This window comes from Cebus imitator, unplaced genomic scaffold (genome assembly GCF_001604975.1).
Source record: "Cebus imitator isolate Cc_AM_T3 unplaced genomic scaffold, Cebus_imitator-1.0 Scaffold41, whole genome shotgun sequence".
In the NCBI taxonomy this organism is placed as follows: domain Eukaryota; kingdom Metazoa; phylum Chordata; class Mammalia; order Primates; family Cebidae; genus Cebus; species Cebus imitator.
Genome location: NW_016107356.1, coordinates 6,364,016 through 6,378,771, shown reverse-complemented (window position 1 = coordinate 6,378,771; position 14,756 = coordinate 6,364,016). Strand labels below are relative to the sequence as shown.

The 14,756-nt window shown below is 48.0% G+C and overlaps 1 protein-coding gene across 2 annotated transcripts in view; it reads right to left on the bottom strand.

The window, feature by feature from the left end:
- Window positions 1–14,756, bottom strand: part of DOP1B (DOP1 leucine zipper like protein B) — a 107,956-nt gene that overhangs the window by 16,988 nt on the left and 76,212 nt on the right. For both annotated transcript variants that reach the window (XM_017526059.2, XM_037737659.1), the window contains 5 exons: window positions 10,758–12,387; window positions 9,716–9,827; window positions 8,795–8,983; window positions 4,888–5,010; window positions 3,327–3,464 (listed from right to left, as the gene is read on the bottom strand). In XM_017526059.2, coding sequence (XP_017381548.2) covers window positions 3,327–3,464; window positions 4,888–5,010; window positions 8,795–8,983; window positions 9,716–9,827; window positions 10,758–12,387 — 2,192 coding nt within the window. The remainder of the gene's footprint in view (window positions 1–3,326; window positions 3,465–4,887; window positions 5,011–8,794; window positions 8,984–9,715; window positions 9,828–10,757; window positions 12,388–14,756) is intronic.

Here is a 14,756-nt window from a genome sequence, read left to right as displayed (position 1 = left end):
AAAAAAAAAAAAAAAAAAAAGAGATTCTCCTGCCTCAGACTCCCAAGTAGCTGGGACTACAGGAGCCTGCCACAACCCCTGGCTAATTTTTGTATTTTTAGTAGTGACTGGGTTTCACCATGTTGGCCGGGATGGTCTTGATCTTTTGACCTCATGATTTGCCCGCCTTGGCCTCCCAAAGTGCTGGAATTACAGAAGTGAACCACCGTGCCTGGCCATTGACTAGCTTATTTAATTTAACTTAATGTTTCCAGATTCATCCATGTTGAGGATCTGATATCCACACTGTAGCATGTGTTGGAATTTCCTTCCTTTTAAAGCCGAGTACCAATGCACTGCACGAACAGATACACACAAGGACTGCTTCTACCTTTTGGCTGTTGTGAGTGACGCTGCTATGAACATTGATGCACAAATATCTGTGCAAGCAAAGCTATATTTTTTAATAATCACTTTTTCCATTGCACTAATTTTCTTTTTTTTTTTTTTTTTGGACAGGGTCTCACTCTGTCACCCAGGCTGGAATGCAGTGGCTCGATCATAGCTCACTACAACCTTGAACTCCTGGGCTCAACTGATCCTCCTGCCTCAGCCTCCCAAATAGCTGGGACCACAGGTGTACACTACCATACCAGCTGATTTTTAAATTTTTTGTAGGGATGGTGTCTCCCTATGTTGCCCAGGCTGGTCTCAAATTCCTAAAGCTCTAGGATTACAGGCATGAGCCACCATGCCCGGCCCCAATTTTCATTTAGATTATTCTTAAATCTTTGCTAACTGTATGATTTTAAATTGTCTGACAGAAAGCAATTATTTCAAAATTGAAATAAATCCCTATTTTTCATTAAATTAATGAACTAAGAGGCAAACAGTTCCATTGCTTTCAATGATGAAGTCTGCTTTGGTAAAAACAAAAACAAGCCCAAGGGAATGCAAATATTACACCACACAGCCTGCCCTGTTTTATGTTTGTCTGTTTGTTTGTTCATTTGAGATGGAGTCTCGCTCTGTCACCAAGGCTGGAGTGCAATGGCCTGATCTCAGCTCACTGCAACCTCCGCCTGCCAGGTTCAAGCAGTTCTCCTGCTGCAGCCTCCTGAGTAGCTGGGACTATATGCGTGAGCCACCACGCTTGGCTAATTTTTTTATATTTTAGTAGAGACAAGGTTTTCACCATGTTGGCCAGGCTGGTCTCGAACTCCTGACCTCGTGATCTGCCGGCCTCAGCCTCCCAAAGTGCTGGGATTACAGACATGAGCCACCGAGCCTGGCCACCTGCCCTGTTTTAAATCCACTGTGTATAATTGAAGAAGCTCTCTAGATGACATGGGTCCTCCAGGCTGTTGTGAAGAAATTGTGCAGAAAAACTACAAGGAGCTTCTCGGTTCAATGACATCACCCCGGGGGCTTTGGTTTCACAGCAGCCAGATGAAATCTCCTCTTTCTCAGAATGTCTATAATGAGTTACGTTCTCTGACACTTATTTTCTATTTTTATGAAAAATTATGCGGCCAGGCATGGTGGCTCTTGCCTGTAATCCCAGCACTTTGGGAGGCCCAGGGGGAGGGTTGCTTGAGCCTAGAAGTTCCATACCAGCCTGGGCAACATGGCAAACCCCAGCACTACAAAAATGATAAAAATTAGCCAGGTGTAGTGGTGTGCACCTGTGGTCTCAGCTACTTGGGAAGATCATTTGAGCCAGGAGAGGTTAAGGCTGCAGTGAGCTGTGATTGTGCCACTGCATTACAGCCTGGGTGACAGTGAGATCCTGTCTAAAAAAAAAAAAAAGTTAAAAAAAAATTATGCAAACTTTGGCCAGGCATGGTGGCTCACGCCTGTAATCCCAGCACTTTGGGAGGCCAAGGTGGGTGGAGTTCAAGACCAGTCTGGCCAACATAGCAAAACCCTGTCTCTACTAAAAAAAATACAAAAATTAGCCAGCCCTGGTGGTGCATGCCTGTAATCCCTGCTACTCGGGAAGCTGAGATGCGAGAATCACTTGAACTTGAGGGGTGGAGGTTGCAGTAGGCTGAGATTGTGCCACTGCACTCCAGCCTGGGTGACCAAGTGAGACTCTGTCTCGAAAAACAAAACAAAACAAAAATTAGCCAGGTATGGGGGCATGTACCTGTAGTCCCAGCTACTTGGGAGGCTGAGGCACAAGAATCACTTGAGCCCAGAAGGTGGAGCTTGCAGCGAGCTTAGATCGCGCCACTGCACTCCAGACTGGGTGACAGAGTGAGGCTCTGTCTCAAAAAAAAGAAGGAAAGAAAAATTATGCAAATTTTAATTTGTCCTTGACAAAGCCTCTCTCCTTGAGCTGACTCTAGCTAGGGTCCTCTGAGTCCTCTGCTTGACAAATGGTTCTGTCCACCCCAACAACAAAGGACTTGAGCATACAACTTAGCATGGATCCCTAGATGGGGACACCGGTCTTCTTCAAGTACCTGCCCGAGAAAGCCCAAAGTTGCCAAAGAATTTACAGTGTGTTCCTGCCAACATCTGTAGAGAGGCCTCTGACTCCATTTTTTAGAGCATTTTTTTTTAGTTTAGAATGATAAATACTTCCTCTGTCCCTGTGAGATGTCTATGTGTCTCCTCCAACCTAGGAATGTGTTTCTCAAGGACCTGGGAGCCATCCCTTTGAAACAGAATCATCAAGGAGGACAGAGCCTGTATCTCGAGGCTGTATGTGTATCTGCAGGAGGGTAGGAGTCTCGTTTGGATAAGCCCCAGTTAGCAAACGCACGTGGCCTGATCACACCTATGGACTGACCAGCCTCCCTACCTGCTCTTTCGTAATTTTCTCCTTCAACTCTCTTTACAGCCCTGGTCCTTCCTGCTCTCTCCTCCCTTCCCAGTCACCTCCACACAGATCTAAACGGAACCCAGCACCTTCCCTGGCTGCAGTGATTACCCAGTCACATCCGTCTTTACCACTTTTCACTAGAGTCTGGTTTTCTTTATCTCTGACATCTTTAGGGTTGCAAGTTCCTTGAGGCAGGTGCCATTTCCTCTTTCTACAGATTTTATTCCACTTAATGCCCAGAAGGCGCTAACCCTCATACCAGGCAGTGTCCTCAGCAGTGGGGTACAAGGATGAGAGCCCCTGACCCCAGGGGGTTTCCACCTTAAGAAAGGAGCACCAAAGCTTCATCGGTCTCCCGCAAAGCACAGCAAACAGCACCTCCACTTCACTCCCCCAGGCATTCCTCCTCATTCTCGTTACCTACCTTTCCCTCCCAAACATGATTTATAAGGAAGTAGTTATGACGACTGCTACCCACTCATCCGCAGAAGCCCAGAGGCTTCCCCAGGCCCCTCACCTCGTCACCCGCTTTGACTTGGGGTGGCCTCTTCACCACCTCCTTCACCAGGTGCAGCAAGGTGTCGGTCTGCAGGGTGCTGAGTGCACAAACCAAGTCAACAAGGGTTAGCTGGGATGCGCTCGCTGCTGGGATAATCTGCCAAGAAAAAAAGAATTCCTTGAAAGCTTATAGAGAGAGTAAAATAAGGATGATGCACAAAAAGCATTCTGTGGTAGTCGTCCCTGGAAAAATCAGTCTGTTTTAATCTCTTTTTCTTTTCTTTTTTGAGACAGAGACTTGCACGCTGGAGTGCAGTGGCTTGATCTTGGCTCACTGCAATCTCCGCCTCCCTGGTTCAAGCAATTCTCCTGCCTCAGCCTCAACAGTAGCTGGGATTACAGATGCCCGACCCCATGCCTGGCTATTTTTTGTCTTTTTAGTAGAGATGGGGTTTCGCCATGTTGGCCAGGCTGGTTTCAAATTCCTGACCTCAGGTGATCTGCCTGCCTTGGCCTCCCAAAGTCCTGGGATTACAGGCCTGAGCCACTGTGCCTGGCCTGTTTTAATCTCTTAAACAAACATTTCCTTTTGAACTGAGTGAGGGACTCCACCCATGGGAACAACATAATTTGATACAAATTAGGAATAAAAGGTGCAGTCCATGATGGGGCTGTAATACTGGTACGCTTGAATTTAGTAGGAAGCATTTTAGAAACATATATACTAAATTTAAAGGAAACAGGTTGGCATCAAGAGATGGGATAGAAAATACGAAGACAGGAAGAAAAAAACAGATAAACCAGGTTCCCATTTGCTGGCCCTGGAAAGAAAACCTTGGTATGAGAGGTGTATTTTTGATAACAGAAGTCTGCATAGCTTGGTCACGGGCATTTGGAAGAAAAACAACTAGCACCAGGTTCATCACCAGGGAAGGAGCCCACAGGCACTCAGGAGGGTGGTCTGGGGCACCCACCACTGCTCTTCCTCAAGAACAGGCACCGCGCCAGTCACAGAGGCTGAGCACCGGGGGAGTGTCCAGGGGGTGCAGCGGCAGACTGTCTGAGCAGGGGATGGGGTGGGGGTAGGAGGGAACAAAGGAAGAGGACTGAGGCTGAAAAACGTAAGCCAGGCTGGGCGTGGTGGCTCACGTCTGTAATCCCAGCACTTTGGGAGGCTGAGGTGGGCAAATCGCCTGAGGTCAGGAGTTCAAGACCAGCCTGGCCAACATGGCAAAACCCTGTCACTACTAAAAAATACAAAAATTAGCCAGGCGTGGTGGTGGGTGCCTATAATTTCAGTTACTTGGGAGGCTGAGGCAGGAGAACTGCTTGAACCCAGGAGGTGGAGGTTGCAGTGAGCCAAGATCCCACCACTGCACTCCAGCATGGGCAACAAGAGAGAGACTCCATCTCAAAATAAATAAATAAATAAATAAGAAAATAAAAAATAAGATAAAATGATGAAATCAACTCAATAGTTTCCCATGCTGGCCTCCAATGTCACCACTGATTCCGCATGCTTCTGTGGTATTTCTTTCTCACAGTAAATTTAACTAATCCTCTTACTTTTTAAACCTTACCCTCATCTTGCTGTGACGCTGGGCTTTCTTTCTGCTCCACACTGCCGCAACAGCCGCTGTCAACTGAACCCCAAGATGGGCCGTCAACGGGTTTAAGAAGTCTAAAATTTTTTGTCTTATGGTCTAGAAAACGGAAAAAAAAAGTTACTGCGGAGTAATACTGGGGCTGTGGCATCACATACACCTAACTACCACCCGCTGTCCACACGGAGAGCTCGGATCCTGCCATGTTAGTGCCCAATGCCGTGCTGAGGTGTTTCCCTGATGGGTGGATCCTAGCAAAGGGAGGAGTCAGAGCCCTTCCCTGAAGGAGCTGGACATGTGATGGTGGCGTGCCATGCTGGGGGTACGGCGCAGTGAGTGGCCACAGTGGAGAGACGGATGGCCGGCTGGATTGACCAGGGGCCTCTCAGGAGATGATGAATATCACCCTCGCTGCTGTGAGCACAGCAGGGTTTTGCAGGAAGCCAGGTGAGGCGTTGCAGCACTGCTTCCATCTGAAAATCCCACAGCCTCAGCTTGTCTCCATCAGCAGCGGAAGGGCTTATATTCACCAGGAAAGCTGTTGCTCAATTTCCAGAAACAAGCACCATTTAACTCTTTTTTTTTTTTGTTTTTGTTTTTGTTTTTGAGACAGAGTCTCTCTCTGTTGCCCAGGCTGGAGTGCAGTGGCGTGATCTCAGCTCACTGCAACCTCCGCCACCCAAGTTCAAGCGATTCTCCTGCCTCAGTCTCCTGAATAGCTGGGATAACAGGCGCCTGCCACCATGCCCGGCTAGTTTTGTATTTTTAGTAGAGGCGGGTTTCACCATGTTGGCCAGGATGGTCTCGAACTCCTGACCTCAGGTGATCCACCTGCCTCAGCCTCCCAAAGTGCTGGGATTACAGGTGTGAGGCACCACACCCGGCCCAGTTAACTCATTTTTACTGCTCCTCTCACTTGTTAAACCTTACCTTTGTAAGGTTTTTATCAATTTAACTAAACCTATAACATAGTCCTGATGTCACTCATCATCCTCTGTTTTGCACTCATGAATTTCTCTCTGTCCCTGCCACGTTCCTCGTTCTGTAAACCCTGCTGCTCTCCCAGCCCGAAATGCCCACCCTAGTTAAATCCTCTCCACCTGGGGCCTCAGCTAAGCCACACTGCCTCAGGACCCCCGGAGCAGGCCAGGGCTCCTGTTCACACACTCTCAGGAAAGCCTACCTTTCTCTGAAGCACTGCTCACATCATTATTACACTACCAATTAATGCCTGTCTCTGCACGGGGGCAGGGACTTCATCTCTCTTGTCCACCGATAGCTCAGGAGAACCTGGTGCTTGGCAGCAGGCACAAAACATCTGTCGAACGAATAGATTTACCCAGCGCTTCCTGTGTCCTCAACTGCCCATGTTTATTCCAAATTAGATACAACTGAGCCAGCATGGAGCTGTCCCCTCCTTCCCACCATGGTTTCTGCTCTAGAGGGACTAACAGGGGGTGTGTGGGGGGGTGTCCTGCTTCTCGGGGCCCTGGGTCCCTCAGGAGAGCCAGGAGTTAAGTGCCTAATGAGCATCAGCCTTTATCATAATTACTCTTTTCATCAACCCATGAGGATAGGATGCTAGCCACAGCCTGGTTTAATAGCCGAGGAAATGAAGGCTCAGAGAGGCTGAGGGCTACAGGAACCTGCTCTAAAAAGGGTTTAGAAAATCTTTTTTTCTGAGTGAGAAAAATGGTTTTCTAAATCTTTTTAAGAGCAGGTTCTTGGCCGGGCATAGTGGCTCACATCTGTAATCCCAGCACTTTGGGAGGTCAAGGCAGGTGGATCACCTGAGGTCAGGAGTTCGAGACCAGCCTGGTAAACATGGTGAAACCCCATCTCTACTAAAAATACAAAAATTATCTGGCTGTGGTGACGCATGCCTGTAATTCCAGATACTCGGGAGGCTGAGGCAGAAGAATTGCTTGAACCCGAAGACAGAGGTTGCAGTGAGCCGAGATCACACCATTGCACTCCAGATTGGGTGAAAGAGCAAGATTCCACCTCAAAAAAAAAAAAAAAAAGCAGGTTCTCGCACAAGCTTGAAATACAGAATTCCCTTCTAGGGCACTCTTGGAATTGACAGAATGTCTGGAGGCTACCTGTGCACTGTGGTACCTAAATGCAGGATAGCAAGGCTCACCCCTGAGGCCACAGCTGGCACCTGGGGGCACTCAACTGATGTCAGACGTGGCAGATAATTCTGAGATGCCACACACCGTTAACGCAGATGGTGAGAGACTGAGTCCTGCGCCTACAGCCTTCCAAGGCTGACACTGAAAACCGAAGAAGACTAAACGATAATATAAATATTTATGGTTGTGCATTTCTGGTTTAAGAACTCAAAGGCACATTGACATTCCACTCTGATGGGCCCATGTTTGACAGGCACCACTAAGAGCAGAACAGAGATGAGCTGTCTAGCAGAAATGCTTTAGAGACTCGAGACTTGGGTCTCTAAAGCATTTAGAGGTAACGCCCTAGGTACCCCCACCTTGAACCTCTAGAGACATTCATTCATTCATTCATTCAGAGTGAGACAGGGTTTCACTCTGTCGCCCAGGCTACAGTAGAGTGAAACCCTGTGATCGCTACAGTGCACTGGTGCAATCTCGGCTCACTTCGACCTCCACCTCCTGGGCTCATGCAATACTCCGGCTGTGGCCTCCTGCGTAGCTGGGACTACAGGCACCTGGCACTATACCCAGCTAATTTTTGTATTTTTTGTAGAGATAAGGTTTTGCCATGTTGGCCAGGCTGGTCTTGAACTCCTGAGTTTAAGCAATCCACCGATCTTGGCCTCCGAAAGTACTAGGATTACAAGCATGAGTCGCCTCGCCCAGCTATGGAGACTTAATTTTTTTATATATATTTTTTGAGATGGAGTCTTGCTCTGTCGCCCAGGCTGGAGTATAGCGGCTCGATCTTGGCTCACTGCAACCTCCGCCTGCCAGGTTCCAGTGACTCTCCTACCTCAGCCTCCCGAGTAGCTGGGATTACAGGCGCGTGCCACCACGCCCGGCTAATTTTTGTATTTTTAGTAGAGATGGGTGTTGGGAAACACTGCAAAGGAGGAAGGATTTACAGATGCTTACATAAATTGGTTATGAGTAACATATAAACAACGAACAACAAACTGCAGAAGGCCGCAGGAGGCCTCTGAGGAGGAAGGCCTGTCCATGCCTCATGTTCCGGTGCAGGGTGACCTTGGCTTTGTTACCATAAACACTGTGCTCAAGGACATAACACCCCTTCGTAGCACTATGACGTAGCCAGACTTGTAGGCTCCTTGTAAGGCCCGTGTTCCATCAGCTGCACATAGATAACAGGCTAAAGATAACCACATGTTCTTGTTTTGTGAAACTTCCAAACTGCCACTGTTATCAATCCTTAGAATGATACACTAGCTCCGGCTCACTGATTCACTTCCGGCTCACTGATTCACTCCACCATCGCTCCACCTCTACCCTATAGATCAAAGTTATTGTAATCAATAAATAGTGTCGACAATCAGAGCTCAGGGCCTTCATTGTCTCCTCCAGAGTAATAATGCGATGGCCCCCTGGTCCCACTTTCTCTCTTAATCTTTTTCTCATTCCTTGGGCATCACGGAACTCAGAGTGCCCATGGGTGATATAGAGCTGGCTCCCTACATTCTGGTGCCCAATGTGGGACTCAGGGATCCCTACATTCTGGCGCATGAACGTGTGGGGCTCATGGATTCCCTACAGATGGGTTTCACATGTTGGCCAAGCTGGTCTTGAACTCCTGACCTCGGTCTTGAGCACATCTGTTTATTATGTACACTTTCCTACACATAATTATTTTGGGTGGAACAAGACAAGACCAAGTAAATGACAGAACTACAGAGATAACCTCTTACTTTGGTGGTTTTAAAGTAAACGGAAGAGGATCCTTTTGTGGTCCCTAGGAGATCGACGGGTCTCTTTTGAGTCTCCTCCTTCCTGAGAACATTCCAGAGAAGTGCCATGGTGTTAACAGTTCGAGGCAGCTCTTCCAAAATGGCATTTCTGGCATTTCTCAAGTTGGCAGGATCACCTACGGCAGTGGCCTAACAATTAAAATGGGCACAAAAATTAAAATGGTTGTGTCTGTGGAATGGTTTTTCTTCTCATGAGGGCTGCGGTGCTGGTGGGATTCAGTCTGGGCTGTTGAGCTCTCTTCTAAGCAACTGACATACGTGGTGGTCTGGAAGCAATACGCGTCCCTGTGCGTTTCAACCCATGGTCCTCTTCCACAGAGACATCTGTGAGTGTGATGTTTCAAATGACAAACTTTTCAACCATTCACGCAAAGCGTTAGATGTGTTCTATGACTTAATCCCAGACAGGGTAGAATAACCAACAGCTAAAACGTCTGCCAACTCAGATGTCATGAACACCATTACAGCAAGTAAAAAATACGTGGAGAAAGAGGACTATAAGCCTAAAATCAAACGAGTAGCTTTATGTATATATATATATATCTCACAGGCTACTGATGGAACAATGGGCAAACGGCAAGCACAGGGAGTGCCAGTGGAAAGAAAACCACGTTCGCAAGGCTGACATACACACAACTTATACACATGCATTTGCATTAATTATATGCATGCATTTGCAGACACATTTGCACATGCACTTGCATTGCTAACCGTATGTAATATTTACACACACGTGCATCACTTCCATATGCATATTAGGTACATACACTGCATACATACATTACTTATTTGAAACAGTCATAGCCCAAAGACAAAACAATACATGAAAAGTGCGTTGGACTCAGGAAAAAAAAAATTTACCTTTTTGTTTTGGTTGGCTTGTTCCAAAAGACAAAAATGACCAATGGTCGTTAGACCTTCTAGAAGGGTGAGCGGATAATCTGGAGAGATGTTTTCCCTCTTGGAGGTTGTGCTGTAGTGAAGAAGAGAGAAACTTGTTTGAGAATTTTTAAAGAATGAAGCCATAAAGCCTTCTAATTCTACATATAAACACAGAACTAGAGAGAGACCACCATCTCAAAAAAACTGGAGCTCTCATCACGGAATATCATAATAATGTTAACCATCCTTTGTGTGATTTTACATCCATACAGTCACTTGGGAGAAATGGTTTCAATGTTTTAGAATTTCTGTGAAGGTGATTCGCATTTTTATTTCTGTTTGGCAAAAATAGTAGAGTAACTGACATGCCCTGCTATGCTGAGCTAGACTGGGTCCCTGTGTGGCTACTCCGGAGACTGAGGCAGGAGAATTGCTTGAACCAGGACCCGAGATGTGGAGGTTGCAGTGAGCTGAGATTAGGCCACTGCACTCCACCCTGGGCTTCAGAGTGAGACTCCATCTCAAAATAAATAAATATAAATAAATAAATAAATAAATAAAGGATCAGGGCCAGGCGTGGTGGCTCACGCCTGGAATCCCAGAACTTTGTGAGGCTGAGGTGGGAGGATCACTTGAGGTCAGGGGTTCAAGACCAGCCTGGGCAACATGGTGAAACCCTGTCTCTACTAAAATACAAAAAATTAGTCGGGCATGGTGTGGTGGGTGCCTATAATCCCAGCTACTTGGGAGGCTGAGACAGGAGAATCGCTTGAACCCTGGAGGCAGAGGTTGCAGTGAGCCGAGATCATGCCACTGTACTCCAGCCTGGGTGACAGGGCGAGACTCTGTCTCAAAACACAAAGGATCAGAACATTTAGTTGCTTGTTACCCCTCTTGACAATGCTAAATAGGCTTCTCACAGGGATGAAATTATCTTCCAACTGACATCCATGGCAAAACAGCCATTCATTATAAAAACCATCACTAATGGAACAAAGATGTCACAAGGAGTGCAACGCACCTGACAGAGAGCTTCACAGATTCACTTTCATACTGTTTGACCAGGTCATCCAAGTTTTTGCAAATCTGGACAACAAACGGTGTCACCGTCCAGCCCAGGGACCTTCCAAAGTAAGGCAAGGAGTGCGTGACCAAGCTCACCCAGGCCGGATGCATGCCGTAGCCGTAGGCGGGCTGCAGACCTCTCACCACTGCGGAGACCAGCAGCCCCTGAGAGGTGAGGGGGTGGGGCTGCACGTACTGCAGGGCGCTGATGGCCTGCTGGAAGTTCAGGGCTCTCTGCCATTCCTGGGACAGGTCGGGCTGGTTTTCCAACTCCTCGTGGGCCCGACCCAGGTGGTGCTCCAAGACAATCAGCACCTGCAGAAGCTTCAGCAGCTCGATCTGCAGCGGGTGCTCACTCCAGATCTGGTCCTGACCCAAGTTGATGAGACTCTCCTCAAAGAGGCTATCCTCTGGCGGGGCCCTGCTGTGGCTGGCGGTGGCCAGCCCGTAGCGTTTCTGGCTCGTGTACATGGATGCCGACAGCGAGAGCAGGACAAACTCCTGAACCTTGCATCTCTGCAGCAAGCTGTGGATGAACTCCACATTCTTCCCTTCGGAAGACTTGGCCACTGAGACCAGCTGTGTCATTATCCTGATCAAAACCTCGACACTTTTGACCTGCACATCCCGATTGCCGAGAATGTCTCGGTGCGAGACCTTCAAATAGCACGGGTAGTAGGAGCGCAGGAAGCTCAGGCAGAGGTAGGTGAGCAGCTCCAGGAGCAGAGAGTGGGGACACACGTTGGGGGCCTGGGTCTGGAGCTTTCCATAGAAACTCTGGCCAATGAGAGCCTCCTGGTGGCGAGCGAGGAGGTTGGAGATGAGGTTGAGGTGTGCGGTGGAGCTGGTGTCCATGCTAGTCCTGGACACGGCCTCAATGAACTCCTTAGGGTTGGTTTTGAGCACGGCCTCCAGCACCGAGAAGGCGTAGAGGACCCGCCGAGAGTCGTAGGGCTGCAGGTACAGCAGGATGTGCTTGAACAAGGCCTCGATGGCCTCCTGCCTCTCCCGCTGCTGCTTCAGCAGCCTGGAGGTGGTGAGGGCCTGGAGCTCCAAGTCAGCCTCCTCATCGCTGGAGAACGACTCGGAAGCCTGCGTCTTGTCCGAGTCCACCCGTACCAGGCTTAACTTGGCTCCAGCCTTGAAGCTTTCGGACTGGAAGGCCGCCATCAGGGCCGAGCGCTTGGGGTACCCCCTGCCCCCCATGGGGATGGGCGCACAGCAGTTCTCTTCGTTGCTCAGCTCCTGCGGGTCGTGGGAAGGGGAGGAGAAAGAGGATGTGTTCTCGCTGTCTGTGTGGCCGGAGCTTGTGTCTGCAGACTCAGTGTGCTCGCTGCTGTCTGGGGCGCTGTGGGCCATCCTGTCTGGAAGCTCCACATAGTAAGGCAGCTCGTCCTCACTCAGCTCGCCTCGCAGTGGGGTCTTCTCAGGCTCCTTCTCCACTTCGGCCCAAATGGCTTCACGGTCGACCGTGGTGAACTGGCTCAGAGGCAGGTGCTCTTCAGTGCTGCTCTCCTGAGGCTCGGGCACCGCACATGCCTCTTTGAAAGAGGTTTTCTTCCTGTTAAACCAACGGTGCAAGTCATCTGAAAATTATAAGATGACAAACGACTTTAGAACAGAAGGGTCGGCTACGATACCTTACCTGTAGGGCGATCTTTGTCTTAAAGGCAGACAGAAAGATCAATATTCATAAAACTCTCACATGAAACCCCGCCACCGGGTTACAATACAGACAAAAGCAGACAAAGGAAGGTGCACAGGTTTTACCGAATGTCCAAGGATGTCCAATCATTTAGTTACATTGTAATAGTATACTTAGATATCATCACCTTTTGGGGACAGCAATTTTTTTTTTTTTTTTTTTTTTTTTTTGAGTCTTGCTTTGTTGCCCAGGCTTGGTGCAGTAGAGGGATCTCGACTCACTGCAACCTCTGCCTCCCAGGTTCTTGGAATTCTCCTGCCTCAGCCTCCCAAGTAGCTGAGAATACAGGCGCACGCCACCATGCCCAGCTATGGGAGAGCAATTTTAAAAAATACATATTATTTTTTCCTAGGAATTCCCTTTCAAGAAATGTATCTGGCTGTGTATGGTGGCTCACACCTGTAATCTCAGCACTTTGGGAGGCCAAGGCAGGTGGATCACCTGAGGTCAGGAGTTCAAGACCAGCCCGGCTAAAATGGTGAAACCCCGTCTCTACTAAAAATACAAAAAGTTAGCTGGACATGCTGGTGGGCAGCTGTAATCCCAGCTATGCAGGAAGCTGAGGCAGGAGAATAGTTTGCACCTGGGAAGCAGAGGCTGTAATGAACTGAGGTCACACCACTGCACTCCAGCCTGGGCCAGAGAGCCAGACTCCATCTCAAAAAAAATAAAAAAATCTATCATTCTAATAAGATTTTTAAGATGATCAAACAAGATAAAGGTACACAAAATAGCTTTAAAAAAAATCTATGCCAGGGACATTAAGCAAGATCAAGACAGGAAGAAGAATGAGACATCGGAGATTGATGAGCTGCCTGAAGTACAGAGTAATATTTAAAAATGGATTTCTACAGGATTGCAGAAGTAGGGTGGGGTAAGCAGGACACTTCTTATTTTTTACAGAGAAAGAAAATGGCAGTGCTAAGTTGTTCTCTCCTACTGGGGGTAGCAGACCATTTCTGTGGTCGGCAGGAAACACAGATTAGAGAAAGCAGCAAAGTAGTGCCAGGGAAACTTTAAAGCCCAAGGAAGGCCAGGCGCAGTGGCTGACACCTGTAATCCCAGCACTTTGGGAGGCTGAGGCGAGTGGAACACTTGAGCCCAGGAGTTCAAGACCAGCTTAGACAACATGGCGAAATCCCGTCTCTGCCAAAAATACAAAAACTGAGTCTGGATGCAGTGGCTCACGCCTGTAATCCCAACATCTTGGGAGTCTGAGGCAGATGGATCACTTGAGGTCAGGAGTTTGAGACCAGCCTGGCCAACATGGTGAAACCCCATCTCTACTAAAAACACAAAAAGTAGCCAGGCATGGTGGTAGGCGCCTGTAATCCTGGCTACTAGGGAGGCTGAGGCAGGAGAATTGCTTGAACCCGGGAGGTGGAGGTTGCAGTGACTCTAGATTGCGCCACTGCACTCCAGCCTGGAGTGAGACTTCTTCTCAAAAAAGTAAATTAAAAAAAGCAAATAAAATAACAAAGCCCAAGAAACTGTGGAGATAGAGCTTTTTTCTTAAAACAGACAAAGAAATACTAAAAAATGTAGCTGCCATCAATAGTAGCCAAACTTTTAGGAAGGTTCTTAGTTTACACTTTTTTCAGTTTTACTTTTTCTTTCTTTCTTTCTTTTTTTTTTTTTTTTGAGAAGAAGTTTTGCTCTTGCTGCCTGCCCAGGCTGGAGTGCAGTGGCATGATCTTGGCTCACTGCAACCTCTACCTCCCGGGGTCAAGTGGTTCTCCTGCCTCAGCCTCCCGAATAGCTGGGATTACAGACATGCACCACCACATCTGGCTAATTTTGTATTTTTAGTAGAGATGTAGTTTCTCCATGTTGGTCAGGCTGGTCTTGAACTCCCAACCTCAAGTGATCCACAGACCTCGGCCTCCCAAAGTGCCAGGATTACAGGAGTGAGCCACTGTGTCTGGCCCCTCAGTTTTACTTTCTTATAATGTGGAACAATAAAATGTTTCCTATTTGATAGGGCAGTCAACTTTTCCCCTAAAGGAAAACCAGAGGTTAGAGGTTTAGGCCAGGAGCCCTATAAAGAGAGGAAGCCATTTCATACACCTCTGCTTCCTTAGCTCACGGGCTGCTCTTCTCTTTAAGAGAAGATTGAGCTAGCCGGTGTGGTGGCTCATGTCTGCAATCCCAGTACTTTAGGAGGCTGAGGCAGGTGGATCATTTGGGGTCAGGAGTTCAAGACCAGCCTGATCAACATGGTGAAACCCTGTCTCTACTAAAAATACAAAA